At 40.4% G+C, this 17,962-nt stretch overlaps 2 protein-coding genes across 2 annotated transcripts; one reads left to right on the top strand and one right to left on the bottom strand.

The window, feature by feature from the left end:
- Positions 1 to 2,241: 2,241 nt before the first annotated feature.
- On the bottom strand, positions 2,242 to 6,356 carry LOC145456972 (uncharacterized). The gene is made up of 3 exons (XM_080335120.1): positions 6,201 to 6,356; positions 3,720 to 3,850; positions 2,242 to 2,418 (listed from the first exon to the last, which is right to left on the bottom strand). Exons 1-3 carry the CDS (start codon positions 6,340 to 6,342, stop codon positions 2,317 to 2,319), a joined length of 375 nt encoding a protein of 124 aa, XP_080191246.1. The 5' UTR covers positions 6,343 to 6,356; the 3' UTR covers positions 2,242 to 2,316.
- A 7,231-nt stretch (positions 6,357 to 13,587) lies between these two features.
- On the top strand, positions 13,588 to 16,095 carry LOC145456971 (histone acetyltransferase type B catalytic subunit-like). The gene has a single exon (XM_080335119.1). It carries the CDS (start codon positions 13,724 to 13,726, stop codon positions 14,936 to 14,938), a length of 1,215 nt encoding a protein of 404 aa, XP_080191245.1. The 5' UTR covers positions 13,588 to 13,723; the 3' UTR covers positions 14,939 to 16,095.
- Positions 16,096 to 17,962: the final 1,867 nt, after the last annotated feature.

Here is a 17,962-nt window from a genome sequence, read left to right as displayed (position 1 = left end):
GCCGAAGCTAAATCAGCGATAACTTCAAAATCAAGTTATTCTACAGAAAGAATCCATAAAGCTGATAGCTGATCATCATTAGTGGTATAACGGAAACACGACTTGACCATTATGAAGTTTGAGAAACTCCTCTCACAGCTCGGATTTGAAACACCAATGGTATGTATCAGACACAAGCGTAAATATGGACCAAATCGCAAGTCGTAACAAATTAGCTCGTGATGTGCCATCTCTCGTGCTGTGTGGCCTCATTTTGCTGCCCCTCGCGCAGAGCCAGAACCGGCAAGTGGCTGCCACACCACTGCCGTTATGTAGTTTTGTACCTTGTCGGAGTACTGGAGTAGGTTTTGCCTATTTGCATTGTAAAATTTTCTCAAGCGGTTATGCTGAAAATCAAGCATAAAAAACGTGTGAAATAACTCATATTGCTAATAAACCGAACTGTAATCTCACTACCCTAGCTAAATATGAAGATTGCGCCTATTTGTAGTGTTTGTCGTTTTACGTTGATCACGTAGATGAGATAGATGTACGTTACCATTTCGAAGATAGTCACCTCCTATTAACAGCTGCTAAAGGAATGGCTTACAGCTTGGGGGGACGCGAAGGTGCTGACCCATTTCTTAGTAATCACTAATCACCCTCCCAAACAGGCCGTAAGTGGGCGATGGTGTGCCAACCTTGAGGTGGTAGCGGAAAATTTTCAAATCGTGAATTAGGCCGCGAGTAGCGACCATAAATAGGTTGGGAACCGCTGTGCTAGAAGCATGGCGACCCTCCACCAAACGTCCAAACCTACTTTCCGAAACTATTAAAATTGGTTAAACACCAGCGTCACGACCATTGTTCCCTCTAATTTTTGACGAGTCTGCGCAGAAACTTGGACAACAGTACGCAACGACTAAAAAAAGGTCATCACTTCGGATTTTTTGTGCGCAGACACCACCGTGTTAGCACTGCGCATTTGCCCACGTGCGCAGCCTAGAGGGAACATTGGTCACGACACCAGCGGAATTCGTCTCGAATTCCGGTTCTGACCAAGTTCTATGTGTTGGAGGATTGTCTGGGCTACTCATCGTCGACGTCGCTGCAACTGCAGTGCATTGAAAAGCCCTGGCGGAAAATGAGCCGAGCTGCAAGTCAATGGCAAAGACCGCCATCGGGGCGCATGGGAGTGACAGCGACTGCAGAATGAGAGAGATTGAAAGACACCCACGATGACACAAAAAGCAAACACCCTTGAACACTATGAAATTCCCGTGGTGGTGCACAAGGCATGGAAAAGCTGGTTAGCGTTTCGTGGACATATGAGCAATGAGCATGCGACACTACGACATGCGACAATTGGGCACGCGACACATGAGCATGTGGGTTGAATTACGGGTTATGGGTGGGTTAGGATATATATAAGGGTTAATTTCAGGGCAATGTTTCGGGTTTGGTCAAGTTTTTGGGTTATAAAGTCACATGCTGAAGTGTCGTTTTGCATTGTGTCGCATATGCTCATTTGTCGGGCAACCCTGATAAGGACCATCTATATTTTCTTCTGCGCGGTTTGGCATGTTTTGGAATCGCTACTTATAATTGTAATTGAGTAGTAATCTAGGTCGTTCCTACTAATTGCATAGCAACGACGACTATTCTGCTCACAGCTATAATATCAATCCGCAAAACTTATATTTCGGCTAACCGCGAAATATGGAAATTATACTATTTCATGGACTTCTGTAGCGGGATTTGAATTAAGTTAATATAATAGACTGCTTTGTGCTTTCTTGTTGTTTTGAAACCGGACACGTCATGTGACTCGCTCCAAAAAGTACAAAATTGACACGAATCTTTCCGCATGTAGTAGTCTTTGACTAGCTCTCAACTACGTATAATGCTTTTAAGTAGTGGAGCTTCTTGCGCCTCACGGATGAAAATCCAAAACAGGCAAGCTCATACGCTAACACGTCATGCATGTCGTTCACACGCTGACCTCTTTCTGCGTGACCCGAGCAGCAGAATCTTCGCTTTGCCCGCATATCGACCACTTTCGTCTAAGATTGCTCCACTCCTCAACGACAAGTCCATATCTGGCTAAACTCCGACATTATCGCATCTCCGTCGTCAAAGCATCACGATGGATGAGTCTCAAATATATCTGACCTCGCTCTCTCTCTGGTCACATTGCGCGGCAAAAAAAGTGTCAAATTAACAACTCCCCCCCGTGTCGCATATAACGATTCTGAAGACGCACTCGGTCGTTTTTCAAGTCAATATTATAACAGTTCGAAAGCAAAAATATTCCGGCTTTACAGTCAGATGACCATTTCAGTTTTTCAACTCGTCCGGAGTGAGATCAATCTCCAATTTACCGACGGGGCTAAGTCCGGGCCCGATTGTATGAGGAAGAAAATAGCCGCTTCGTTGGACCTATAAATTTGAAGCAAGTCCGTCAAAATACGCATGGATCTAAATCATGATCAGTACTATCGCAATTGTCGGTATCAACATATTCATTAAGAGCTTCAACTGTTGAATACAGCCTACACTAAGTTCAATTATTTGAGCTACCGGACTTTCCAACCAAACCACTATTCCAGTGGTTCTCAACCTTTTCGCCTCCGCGGACCATGTGTGGACCCTCGCGAACCTACACTTTTTTCGTCAAATTTAGCGCTATTATCGTGCAACAGCCATCGTTCTTGTGCAAATATAACTGTATGCTAGTTATAAACGGCAACAATATGACTTTTCTTGATAATAACATCATACTATTTATGTAGAAGTTGGGTAGATTTATATTATTTCGAAGCGAATACTGCAGATGCATTTTTTAATACGTGGTCGTGTCTTGAAATTCGCGCCTTCGATTTGATACAAAGGAGTGCCGAAAATCACTTTCCACTAAAAAAGGTGATGGCGAATGTAATAATAACGGGAAACGTTCCAAATAACACCATCAAGTATGATCACAACAAATGGCGAATGGCGATAGCATCAAAACAGGGAAACAGATTTTTTAATGAACATATAACGACCAGCCTAGTCATATCTATCTAGCAGCTCATCTCGAAGTTATTCCGGAATAGCAGTTATGTATATCGCAGGTGAAAATGGATTTTTATAAACATTTCGAAGTCACCTCGACCTTACTACTCCAACTCGAACTATTTTTCACATACCCCAACAAAACATCGCTAAACATCAATATTTTTTTATCAGTGGGCTATTGGAAATTAAAATGAGTTTGCACTGTAGAATATTTCATCTAAGACGGCCAGCCATTCTGTTGATGTGAGTCATGAAGTTAGCTGTAATGAAGCACTAACTACCTCGTGATTCCGCTGATATAAAAAATGAAAAATAGGTTATCAACCATTTTGCAAATTTAGAGGCTTTGCGGTCCCCCTAGAAATGCTTTGCGGACCCCCAGTTGAGAACCACTGCACTATCCTTTTATCTTCTCAATGGAGCAAACATGCCTATTGTCTATATACGATTGGCGACGTGCATTACCCAATATGGTATGTACAATTGTGCTGTACATGCACAACCAAATAATCTATGCATTTATTCCATACAATTATATCTCGAGGTCAAAATCTAATCACGCTTGGGAGGATTGGATGAGACCATGTACGATTTTTTCAATGATGATGCAACTAGGGATCAAGTCACTGCTGTCAGACGCAGAATATAACTGTCCACAACGCATACATAGGAAAACTCACCGCTGCAAAAGACACGAGACAAAAACCAGTTCCAATGATCAACATGGCATTTCCACTCAAACCCAGTGGTTTAATGGCTTTCGTTGGGTATTTGTTGAAACCAGACGCATGCCTCACTTGCATAAAAGTGCCTGTAAGAGTGATAGATGCAATCAAGGACAACTGGCTAGCAAGTCTGATCATCAGCTATGTTATGTAGGCTATGAGGTGTTTTACTCTTGTATTGCTGTGCCGGTTCAGCAGTGTAGGGTCCTTCCATCGATTTTGTTGACTGAATTAACCTCTACTTACCCTTGTAGTAATGTACACCTACCCAAACCAGTGTGGTAATGACTCGAGTTACGACTACGAAAAATGACTCGACCGAGTAATACGACTCAAAGACTCGCGCACGGCCAAGACAGAAGAATAAGTAAGTTACCACATTATTGGTAGTTCCTCTATCAGTACTCATACTTGAAAAATAGCGTCAGAAACTGTTACGAGTGAGGAAAATTACTATATTATGAATCCGAGGCATTCTAGATCATACGAGCAGAGTTGAAGAAAGTAAGTTGAACATGATTCAAATTCATAATTGAACAGCGAACTCTACGACTTGGCCTCGAGTCACAACACTATGACTCGGACTCAACCCTCTGTTCAATGACTTGGACTTGACTAGGTGGTAAATTGAAAATGACACGACTTGACTCGAGTCAAAACTAAAAGTGAGATTGACTTTATGAACCTTGTGACTTGGTTACAAACCTGCACCAACCCAACATAGTAAGACTAAGATGGTACAGCATGGAACAAGCAATCATAGTAGCCTAGTAGGCAATATCAGTATTGAGGCTCAGTGTACTAAGTCGCTGTGGAATCAGGGTAGCTTACGTCTGTTTTTTACATTGTTTTTGTAAAATTTCCATTTTTTTCCCTCATATCTTGGTCATGGTTAGGTTTGAAACAGTGCGACTCGGGTCAATGAAGGATCAGAATAGTATCTTTCGAATGAACGCGTCAAGACATGGGTTCATTTTTCAGAAAAACTGCCAATGCCACTTGAAGATCAAAATCAATGATCTAAAGCCAGTTGCCGTTCATTCTCTCGTTTCTCCTCAGTTTTCTACTTTTCAGTAGAGTAGATGTTCTAGAACTGTTACCTAGCTTTAGGTCCTAACTATCAACTATTTTATGAACATATATTCGTATTGTATTTGTCAAAATTAATCACAGTCACCAGCTTCTATCAATACAATATGACAAGACTTCCTTCAAACCACATACTGCCATTGCTAATACTGATTCTCAAACTCTGACAACACCGCTGGCGTGTTCAGATATTCTGCAGGAACGTTGTACTTGACCTCTTAAACTGATATGCCGATGTCATCCTCAAAATCACTTCTCTCCTTGCAATCGGCACCAGATTGTGTATAATTGGCTTCACCTGTCCACTTCGCTCTTCAAATGTTTTTTGGGTACTATCAAAATCACATTCAACTTGCCACCATTTCTACAGAAAACCTGGCATCCTGCCATCTCAAATGAAACTGAGCATATTTAATGGGAATCCATGGTCATAATGTGACGCTATCTTTCTCGTCAAATCACGTCTCTATGATATGAATATAGATTCATGTATAAATTGATGCCCCGGATATGGACATAAGCTATAAAAATTAAGAAGAGCTGGAAATAAGTGCAGTCCAACTATGAAACTACTGGACTTGGACACTCCAGGACCTCATCAGTACCAGAAGATGCAGCATACCTTACAAACCAGTTCAAGAAAGAAGTGTATTTAAAAAAATGTGATATCAGCTCCTTCGATTCCACAGCAATGTAATAAGGTAACAGCTGAAAATTAGGTGATAAAGCTATTACTGTGGTAAGATTGCTCAGTAATTCAATAGCAGCCACACTATTGGATTGAATAGGCCTGGTCTACTAGTACGCTGTACCACATGTCCGTTGCATTCTGGCATGCAAATGATGAAATCAAGATAAACTAGAGAACCACTCACTACTGTTGAGACTATATAGAGTGGCCCCAGTTCCATAGATTACTCAAAATAAATACAGAAAGATGGGTAAGAAATCGGCAACCACTTTGCATTTGTTGTAAGGATTATGTTTATACTAAACTTTCCGGCACCGTTATAGCTATTTGCGGATATTTTAGATGTTCATTTTGTCCAATGTTTTCGATCAATTCGAGACCTGAACGAGCTTCAATTCAGTTCAGCTCATTATCTATACAATTCTCTCTGATCAGATCAGACACCGCCAAGATTGCAGTATAATCAAAAGATAAGAAGACGTGTTAACAACTTGGAGTAGTCTTTGAAATCAGACACCGACCCGGCCTAGACTTTGTAAAGAAGAGGCATGTACATTGTACACTAAATGAAGAGCAATACGCTATTCTTGATTGAGGGGGCAAGGGCAAATAAAACACCTGCATGCTTACATTCACTGTATAGTATACACTCTTACCTTGCACATTACGCAGAATAGAACCAACCATCTCGAGGTACGCAGAACCTATACACAGCCCAAGAGAGAAAATAACAAGCAGGCTAAGATGACGAGATTCCCAAACGACCTGTTCCAAGACTGACTTTCCGTGCTCAGTCATCCGTAGCCGGATTCGCCGGTTGATCCATTGCATATCCAGATTTCATGTATGTCTGGCGTACGTAGTTTTTCACTTTCGATGCAAAAGATTGGATTCACGGTTATTTATAATCAAATCATGTTTTACCTTCCGAACTGCGAACAGACTGTTCTACAAAGCATCCTCCTATCTTTTCATCATATCGCAATCTTGTTATGTATTGATTTGATATAAATTTTAATAAAATGATAATGCCAGACCACTACTGTGGAACGATATTTCCATAGCAATTTACAACGTAGCTACGTTGTAAATTGCTATGATATTTCGAGGGCAATCCAACAATCGACGAGCACTGTCCACATTCAAGTCAAATGTTCGGTTCGGTTTATTAGCAATTTTTATCAGTTCAACATACCAAAAAAATGTCGATACAATTAAAAGACAGGAAGGCGTCGAAACGACTTGGAGTAGACTTTGAAATCAGACACCCACCTTGGCCTAGGCTAGGCGATGTAAAGAGGAGGCATGCACACTGAATAAAAAGTAAAAAAAGGTGATATACAAAAGCAAACGACAGATTCTATATGCGGATATAATAGACACTTACGTGACCTTTGACACGAACCAATCAGGTTGCTGCAGGATGTAAACAAAGAACAAGGCCGGGCAAGCTTACTATGAGCTCTTATGGGAAAAAGTTGAAAAATGAAGGTTTTAAGCAAATATACGTTGAATTGGGGATGACTGGCCTTAATGAATAGTAATAGCGTAGAGCTAGTATGTAGTTGCAGCTTTTAGTCTAGGATGAACATGAATGGTGGCAAGTGCGCATCAGCGTGCTGTGTCCAAATGCATGGATTTTTGACAACTTTTCGGATTAAGCGCCGATTGTTGTATACTATACTATAGGATTGTGGTAATGCATATTTTGACGATTTCATAGGCTCCCGGTCTCGAGCGAAATTTTCAAGCATATCTCATGTTCAGAAATATATGCTATAAAATACAGCTGCTGCCACACATCGCAATTTGGGTGTATTGACAGGGATATCTAGAACTAGATATCCCTGGTATTGATTATGAAACTTGAAAGCTATGAAGATTCTATCGAATTTCTGGATTTGAGTGGAACAGGCATCTTCTTCTAACACCGCGGAGAAAGCTACGAAGTATTTCATGGAGCGCTACGTACAGGACGTAGGGACAAAGATTGTGGAGACAATCCACTCTTTGTGGAAGCAATATACTAGTGAACAGCCAATGTTATCGCAACTTGCGGAAAAGTGAGATATCACACTCAATGGAAATACACGTTCTCAGAAAATCCATTATTGATTCGTCTTGCACTTGTAAGACAGGGTAAGTAAACAAAAAGACATTTTTTCAGAGACTCTTGCAATATAGATATTGTAACCATGATTTATTTTCACATCAGGTTCTGATATATGTTCTCATGCATATATACATTGATTAAGACAATCCAGCTGCTGAAGCTACAAGGACTACATTGTGATTTGCATCAGCATCAGAGAGCTCGATCGTGATCGACAAGCAATCTCTCGACCGTACTCACAACCGATCAACTCCTGCCTCAAGGTAGATTTTGGTGTATCTGGTGTCTTCAGTTTTATAACATTCCACCAAACACAAATAATCCTGGAACATTTTCACCTGCAGAATTGGTCATTCAAAATATTGGGCGTCTAAATGAGCTTCAATGCACACCACTGGAATATAGTATGAATAGACATGCACTGTTGGTACACATTGACCATGGCACCGCACAATTACGATCCGTAGCATGCTATTAGGCATTACGATATTCACAATGAAACCGAATTTGCACAATTGCCAAATATGTTGCGTCAGTCATTTTTAATTTTCAATCTTCAATTAGAGTAAGCAATTAGTCCATATTTGGTTAGTTGATACACAATGCTGCATAGTATGACCCCAGACAAAATTTTATACTCCTCAGCTGTTCAATATGAATACGTTGTCTCGCCATCTTTCTTGTTGCGGAACAGTCCGGCTCAGGCATTTGACGGTGTGCCAAATCATGTGCTGGAATATTTAAATCTAGATTCAATTTCTTGAGTTCAGACTCAATGGTGAATCCCTTTTCTGCCATGATAGCATTTCCTGGTTCACCATAGCTGAACTTCATCATTTTCTCACATTTCTTGTCGAATCCACATATTTCACTAATATTTCGATCTGAAATGGTCCCTGTGAACAGTTCCCGCACAAAAGTAAGTGCACCACAATCCATCAATCCTTTCAAAGTTGTATGTAATTTATTGACAGTCAATAATCATTCTAGTTTTGAGAAATCATGAATGAATGCAAACGGTGCCTTTTCAAGAACCACATATCTACATGGCCAAATCGAAATTTAATGGAGCAGTTACATACGGTTGATCCAATGGTTTAATACTATGCTTGCAGCAATACTATAAATTTGACGTTAGTAGGATAAGTCGGCAATTCAGAAAGAATTTAATGTAGTCTAGCATAAAATTTCAGCTTCTCCGCATCTTTTGACATTATGATGCTCCTCTGAGAACTGAACTTCACTAGCAATAATTGTCCGTCAATTTGTAATTTTCCTGGACGAGTTTCCTGTTTTGTGCTTCTGCTTCTTCCAGAAATTTGATTTTCTTGCGTTTTATCCATCGACTTCCTCTTTCTGCAGCTTCATAAAAGATATCTATCAAGCCTGCACAAAATATATAATATGTTAATTTTACAGAGCAGCACTGCTGTGCAGGCACCTATCAAGGCGTACTCGTCCGACTCATGCAACATATCATCGCTACCAATTTCAACTATTCATCTCATTATTGAATATATTGCTCTCAACAATTTCAATCCATTACACACCATCAGGCAACAAAACTGGAGTGGAATAAAACGAGACACACATCAAGTTGATTGTGGCATCAAGTGTGGCTGGATTTCAGATAGGACTCATTTTGAAACACAGAATTGTTTCATCTTAATTATGTCACGATTCAATATTTTTGGTACATATGTCATTTTATTAATAAAATTAGAATTCAGATGACCACAAGGAAGTCCACATGCCTTTATCCAGATTTTTCATTCTTCCATGCATGTTATTGGCTCTGGGAAAGGTACAAGCGCACACCAGGAACGGAACGGTCTGGGTAGCCATCTCAAAGTTACACAGGCTATTAGCACAGTGGTTATCCGGCATTTGTCCTGATTGATTCAATACATGAGCTAGAACAAAAAATGACGAATTCAGCTGGGAACGGATCATGTTGCTTAACATATATATTAATATGATCATTGAATATGCAGACAAGTGTCCAGTGTAACAGTAATTTGCTAGATAATGATGCAGACTGTAGACTGTACTATATACGATTCCATAAATAGAACGCAACGTCAAGCCCACATAATGAATACCCCACATATCCTGAGTCAAGATTAATCTAATACATGTTATTCGGTACGACGATCAGATAGTATACGACTAAGGATAATACAGCAATAGTTGCTTCATCCGAAAAGTTGTCAGAAATCCATTCATTTGGACATACCATGCTGATGAGTCCTTGCCACCATTCATGTTTATTGTAGGTTAGAACACTGCAAATACATACTAGCTCTACGTTATTACCATTCACCAAAGCCAGCTATTCCCAAATCAATGTAATTTTGCGAAACACCTTCATTTTTCAACCCTTTTCCATAAGCGCTCATAGTAAGCTTGCCCGGCCTTGTTCTTTGTTTACATCCTGCTTCAACCTGATTGGTTCGTGTCAAAGGTCACGTAAGTGTCTATTACTTGTCAACGTTTGAGGTTACCGGACCATGATGTGATTATATACGATGTATTTATATAGCTCAGCGGATATGATATATCAACGCTTCCGTCACATATACCAACATATTTTTGTCGTCTGTCCTTTTATGTGCTCTTCACAAGACGATCGAGAAAGATTTCGACGCTTCAGAAATCTCATCTCCCATCATATCTCCAAGGCAAAAGCGAAAGCTAACGCGAAATTCTTTAACAAACATAAGAAGGACACTCGAAAAACCTGGTCAATAATTAAATTGCTTTTGCACCAGAAAAAAGCCCTATGCCTGTCTCGCAAATCACGAACTCGATTACGGGGGACAATCTGACAGATCCTGCGGCCATCTCAAATTACTTCAAAGAATATTTTTTGCAATGTAGGATCTAATATCACCTCATCTATTTCTAAACCTGCGTCGGCCAGGCCTGAGGTTAAATCAGTATCCCAATCTATCATGCTCGAGCCAGCAACTTCCACGGAAGTAGCACTTGCCATACATGAACTTAAATCTAACAAGCCAGTTGGATATGATCTAATTTCAGCCTGGTTTTTAAAACTGATTAGCCTACACATCGGTCATCTCATTGTCCATTTTTTTCAATTTCATGATAGAAAATGGTGTCTACCCGAATTGTCTGAAAACTGCCAGACTTGTCCCGGTTTACAAAGCCGGAGATAGAACTAATGTCCCCAACTACCGACCTATATCTGTCCTACCGTGTATTGGAATTGTTTTCGAAAAAATGCTCCTCTCCCGCATGTCTTCGTTCCTCGCCAAGATGTCTATCATTTCTCCACAACAATTCGGCTTCCGCAGAAAACATCAAACCTCGCATGCCCTGCTAACAGTGGCTGAACAGTACTATGACATCTTGGAGAGACGAAGTGTGGGATGTAGCATTTTTCTTGATCTAAAAAAGGCATTTGACTGCGTCGATCACAGTATTCTTCTCTCAAAATTGGCGCACTACGGGTTCCGGGGTCCACAACTAGAGCTCATGAAAAACTACCTGACTGGGAGATATCAAATGGTTTCGATATCCAACACTTTGTACCCCCCCCCCACCTTGTTACCGGTGGTGTTCCGCAAGGCTCTGTTCTTGGACCTGTCCTTTTTACTTTACATATCAATGATATCTTTAAAACCTCATCATTGAATACCATCACACTCTTCGCTGACGATACTCACCTCCTATCTCACACACCTACTACCGCAAGCTTGAATGCCGTCACCAGTGATCAAATGCCCAAAGTGCATGAGTGGACGTCCCATAATAGCCTTCGGGTTAACGCTGCGAAATCCCAATTATTGGTCGTGAACTCCTGCGATAACCTAACCGTTGACATCGCTGGCCAACCAATTTCCAACACTAAAAATGCCAAATACCTTGGTGTTTTACTGGATTCGGACATGTCCTGGAAGAGTCACATATAATCACTTAAACCACGACTATCGAAGGTATGTGGTCTATTTCGCCGCCTTAGCTACATTCTGCCAGTCAGCGTGCTGTTGATACTCTTCAACTCTCTATTCCTATCAAAGTTACAATACGGAATTCTTTGTTGGGTGCTGCCTGCAAGAATAAAATTGACCCACTGCAAAAACTTCAACATCGGATCACCCGTATCATTGCCGAAGCCCTACGGGGGCCTGGATGTGCAACTGATAAATCGCTTCTCAAAAGATTTGGTGTTCTAAACTTAGAAGATATGAGGAAGCTAGAAATTGCCAATTTTATGTATCAGTTCCGTTGCGGTCAATGTACCTCAAATTTCAAGGACTACTTCACCTCGGAGACAAAAGCGCACAAGTACAGCACACGCGCGTCAACGAAGAACAACTAGCCTGCCATATGATCAAGACTGCAGAATACAAGAAAACGCATTGCTCTATCAAGTATGCCGAACTAGGCTAAGGTGGGTGTCTGATCTTAATGGCTACTCCAAGTTGTTTCGACACCTTCCTATCTTTTCATTGTATCGCAGTCTTGTGATGTTTTGAAACGATGAAAATATTAATAAACCTGACTGACTGACTTCTAATACTTTCCCTTCAGCGTGGCTGAGCATGCCTCTTCGTGACATCAGGACCAGGTGGATGTGTAATTTCAAAGACTACTCCAGATCGTTTCGACACAGTCTTCCTATCTTTTCACTGTACCTCAATCTGCTGGTGTTTTGAAAGTGGACTGAACACGGTGTCTTCTATCATCATCATTGGTTTATGACAATGTATATATATCATTGGTTTATGAGCAAAATAACCGTAGTTTTTTTTTTGTCCTTGATGATTTTGCGGTCAAAAAGAATCCCGGAATGATCGAAAATACATAATAGTAACACTGTACAAAAACGTACATACTAGAGGTCGACCGATTATCGGCTTGGCCGATTATCGGCGCCGATATTTGGAACTTTCTCGAATATCGGTATCGACCAATCTAGGCCGATATCGCGACCGATATTTTATATCTAACTACAATCTACCTTTTCTGAACTGATCTGCAATTCTGTATCATGTTTTGATTTTCGGGTTATCCCAAATTTCAACGAATGTTCACAATTAAGCAATAAGTCTTTTCGATTTCAGTTTTCTCGTTTGTTGTTCACCTTTCTGTGGCATGAACAAGTGCCACCTTGCCTAATATATAATATTTTTGGCGAAATAGTTCTCTGCTCCTTCCATATTAATATCGGCCTATGATATCGGTTATCGGCCTTGTGAGCGTCGAAATATCGGTATCGGCCTGTAAAAATCAATATCGGTCGACCTCTAGTACATACCCATCTCAACCAATTTGCGGATATATTGGTTGATTATAGAATGTAAACGTGGAATGGCAGCGACCGATTTTGCAGCTTCGTTCCGCTTCGCTGAAGCTTTACTCAGACCTATTTTACGGCAGCTACTGTAGGATTTCTGGCAATCCAAAAGTTGTCTTCCAGAGCTCAGAATTTACTGAATCTGGTCTTGATCGAAAGCTACTGTCGCACTGATTCCGAAAATGTAAATAAAAATATGATCAGGCACTGAACCGCTTAGAATTCGCCCTCCAAGTCTGAATTATCGGCATTGTCCGAACAATCGAAGAGCCGGAATGGGTCATTGAAATGGTCATTGTTTTGCGGTCATCCGATTGTTCTGAACAATGCAGATTTTAGATGTTTAGGGTGGTTTTTCATCTCACTACGGTGCTTCACCATATTTTGATTGATATTTTCGAAATCAGTGCGACAGTAGCTTTCGATCAAGACCAGATTCAGTAAATTCTGAGCTCTGGAAGACAACTTTTGGATTGCCAGAAATTCTACAGTAGCTGCCGTAAAATAAGTCTGAGTAAAGCTTCAGCGAAGCGGAACGAAGCTGCAAAATCGGTCGCTGCCATTCCACGTTTACATTCTATAGGTTGATGATATGTCTCTTTCTCTCTCATTACATCGGCAATCTGGCAAGACGGTGATCGAGGTATAGTTTCTGTTTTCCCGCCGAAGTTTCCGTCTAAGCAAAGTAACTTTGTCTGTCTCCACTTCTTTGAATGAATGGAGTTTGTTTGTAAAGTTTACTGATGAAGATGGTTGTTGACGGAATGGAAGCGTTGAAAAGTAACATTGACAAGTACATGTGCAATGCCAATGAGTCTGTGCATTTAAAAATGATTCGCGGCGTCAGTGATCTGGAAGACGAATCGAAGGCATTTCATCCGGACATGTCACATCAGATATTTGGCGAGAAGGAACAGATTTTCGGTTATCAAAATTTAAGAATCAATATATATTACACCGCCTGCAAACTTCAAACTTTCGTGGAGCTCAAATACTCTGACAAAATCGATCCAAAGACTCACTACGAGATAAAACCTGATGATGTAATGAGTAACATGAAAGAAGTCATACCCCCAGGTTGTTGCTGGAGTGTGGATCAATTTACGCATCAGATTCAGTGTGATGCCTCATTTCTTCCTCACGGAGAAATGGTCCATCAATACCGGAGAACAGCTAAGACTGGTGTTGAACAAGTTTTCGAAATGTTTAATCCGAGTATTGCTCGTTACCCTGGATTCAAAGAATACCATGACAGGATGCAGACTTTAATGATGTGGTTCATTGACGCAGCTAGTTATATCGATGTTGATGATGACAAATGGGAATATTACACAATTTACGAAAAAGTGTCTGATGAAACTGGAAAATTTGTGTACTATTTTGTTGGATACTGCACTGCGTATAATTTTTATGCCTATCCCGAGCATTGTCGACCTCGTATTGCACAGTTCATTGTTATCCCAACGTACCAGCGGCAAGGCCATGCCACCGAAACTGTTGATTTTATCCAGAAAAGATTCTTATCAAGAAGCAATATTCGAGATATCTGCGTTGAAGATCCATCGGAGAACTTCCAGAGAATTCGTGACTATATCGACTGCAAAAATTCGATCAATTTGGATTGCTTTCACCCCGATAAACTCTCGAACGGATATTCATCTGACATGTTCAAAGAATGTAATGAAAAATTGAAATTGAACAAGCGTCAGAGTCGACGTGTTTACGAGATCATTCGCTTAAAACACACAAACGTTTTAGACGAGAAGTCATACAAGCCGTATAGACTGGAAGTGAAACGGCGTCTTAATCAGCCTTTCTCTGCAAAAGCTTACATGAAAAATATGAAGACACTAATGCCATCCGACGAGGAACGGTGTAAGATCTTGGAAAAGGAGTTCTGTGAATTGTTAGAAGCATATCTTCCCATTGTTGAACGATTGAAGCGTGATGGCTTATAATATTCTCTCTATGTTTTCGTTATGATTGATATTTTGATCCAAATTTTCATTGCTAGTAGGCCTACCTAGTGGTTGAAACTAGAGCCCAACTGATGTCGGATTTTTGAGCCAATAACTAATGAATAGAAACTTCACTGATAAGCCGATATATTCACTCAATGTACAAAATATATGGCATCTAGCTTAAGGAGCATTTCCGAAATTTCAAGAGGATTTTATTTGAACCGCTTTACATTCATAGCTATCCTTGGATATGAAATAAACTAGAAAGGCTGCATCTGTAAACTTGTAAGCTGTTAGAAATGTATTAACATTTCCAGTATGGCAATCGCATAAATTGCAGTTCGCTAACTCCATGCTATCATGGTGGCGTCACTAAAATCGATGATATTGTGTTACCTCTAATGGCTGATGCCGAAATCTCTTTCAAGGTATGATGTGGGCTCTATTAAGCCATTGATTTGACTTCTAAATCACCCCCAACATGGTTGTAAAATTTGATGGCGGACTTGTCAATGCTGACTAGTGTAAAATTTTGCATTAAACAGGTCTGGCACGTATCAAATTAGTTTGATATTGCTTTAATCTCACTCCAAAACTTCGCAACTCTTCCAATACATGCTAAAATTTGCAGGCGCCATTTCTGTATTAGCATTAATTATAGCTAAACATATTTTTGATTGGCTCCTACGTTATGCAGCATGTGGTAGGACTGACTAATCATTATTTATTGATTTACTTGTGATAATTGCATGATTTTTGTGAATAGGTTTTGATAACATTATTGTCTGTTCAGAAATGCATCTCAGAAATAGGTACATTTTGAATTGGAAATTATGTTAGTCACAGGTGTTCAATCAAGAATTACAACACTTTTGTGGATGAATCAAGTAGAATTATCCTTCTTGAGCTATCAACGCGTGTGGGGAAGTAGAAAATCTTTGTTGACACCAAAGTATGTGATGTGACTGATTGAGTACTATTCACTAATTTTTTTACCTGGAATTGATTTTGGTATATCTTCGTTATATCGCCACCTCTGCTTTTTACTGAGTGGAAATGTGAGGTATTATTTCTATTTCATTGGCAATGCTGACTTCTTGTGCACCACATCTGGGTACAGTTTTCATTTTCAAAAATTACCATATTTTCAAAAATAGACACTTTCGTTTCAAGAAAGCCGAAGGACTGACGGGTGGGGTTATAATAGGGCTACCATACGTCCTCTTTTTTAAAGTGTCCTAGGAGGACGCGCAAATCATGGGCGCTGAACTCGGGTATGCTAGGTATGCCGCGCATTCCTAGGAATATTTTGGGTATGCCGCGTACCCAGAATTCGGTTAGGCCTGTAGGTGACTGGTTGGTGAATTGATCGATTTAAAAATCAGCAAGGTATTTCGTAGTGCTGCTGAGCACGTGAGCAAATCAGCAGCAATACATTCAGGCGCGTGGCAAAACCCCGTCCTTTTGAAATCACCTTTCTGACGCTAATATTCAGTTGCAATTCTGTTCGTCGTATTTTATCAGTGTTGCGCACGCCAATTAGCGAGAATGGTTTTTGCACGATGTATCGCAACCAGACATTGGGTAATCGCGATTAGTAATCGTAATCGATTACGACGATTACAGCATTTTGAAGTGATCGCAATCGATTACATTCGAAAAAAATACGAAGTAATCGTAATCGACTACTTCCCATATTTAATCGATTTTTTTTTGTGAAAGAGCGATTACTTTTTGTTTGTACAAGGACTATGACATAAACTGAATATTCGTGAACAAGAATGAGATAATATACCAGGTTAGCGGTAGCACAAACGTCTGTTTTCAAACGCCACTGACTCATTATTACGTCAGAAGTATTAGCTCCGCTCGTCATTGCGTAAGAAGTATCCACACAGTAAACAGACATGCGATGGACATTAGTAGTGTGATTGTAAGAACAACCCCCGTGCTGTATATCAGGTTATCAATACACTAGAGAAGCCCCTACCTCACAGCGGGATATTGATCACCACTCTGCCTATAGTTTCAAATAGTAACTTATGTATTGATGTTTGGTTGTGCTAAGTTAATCGCAGTTTACCGTTGCTGCTTGGCGAGCAGGAGGCCTACGTACGCACGTGCACCTGACGAAGATTCGGAATTTTGTACACGTCGAATAAAACATTGTAGTTTAGTTTCCACAACGAATCATTACAAATAAACAGCTGCTAATGTATATCATAACCGAGCCGTGCTTAGCCGTTTCTCGTAATGGCAGCTCGCTGTATATGTATTAAGTTGAAGGCAGAATTTTTATGTTCACTATATCTTATTCTCATATAACTACTTGAAACGGGCGTAAATCGTTATTTCACAGTTCATTACTCAGCATTTGGACCTGCCGTCATACCATCCGCTTATATAGCTTGACATGTTAGCGTGAGTTTTAGCTAGAATCAGCAATTCAGCCACAGCAGCAATTCGTCCCCCTGTCCAACCGTTGGTCAATTTTCAAAACAGAATTTCGTCAATAATATTGGTAATTGCATTATATTAATATTCATTTATAACCTCTCTCAGCCCCGAATGTCAGATTTACCTGTAGAGCCGGGGCAAGTAATTCATAATCACAGCATCTGGTATGTTGTTATAATTACTTTATTGCATGTTGCTAATTCGTGACCTCCAGTCTGTTGTATAATCAAAAGATATTGTACTCGCCCAAACGTAGCAGACTAAAAGTTATCTCTCGTGAGACGCACACAAAAATTGTCATGACTTTATTCCTTTGTGAGTGCGCCGGGTGGCATTTGCATTTTGGGCCCAGATTGGAAGGACAGGAGTTATTAGTCACGCCCAACCAGCGCGACTATTGCCAATGGACGAATACCCTAAGTTTCGGCCACGGTATTTCTTTGGTATCACATCCCGTGGAGTTGCATGTTGGCCGAAACTGCATATGTCTTTTGGTGTGTTGTGGGATCGTGGCGCGGTAATAACCGGATCCGAAATGCCTGTTCCCATAAAATAGCCCATGCA

The sequence above is a fragment of the Botryllus schlosseri genome, chromosome 15 (assembly GCF_051294905.1).
Source record: "Botryllus schlosseri isolate E-star chromosome 15, Bs_hap1, whole genome shotgun sequence".
Lineage (NCBI taxonomy): Eukaryota > Metazoa > Chordata > Ascidiacea > Stolidobranchia > Styelidae > Botryllus > Botryllus schlosseri.
The sequence above is the reverse complement of the archived record's forward strand: the minus strand, read 5'-3'. Positions and strand labels throughout refer to the sequence as shown.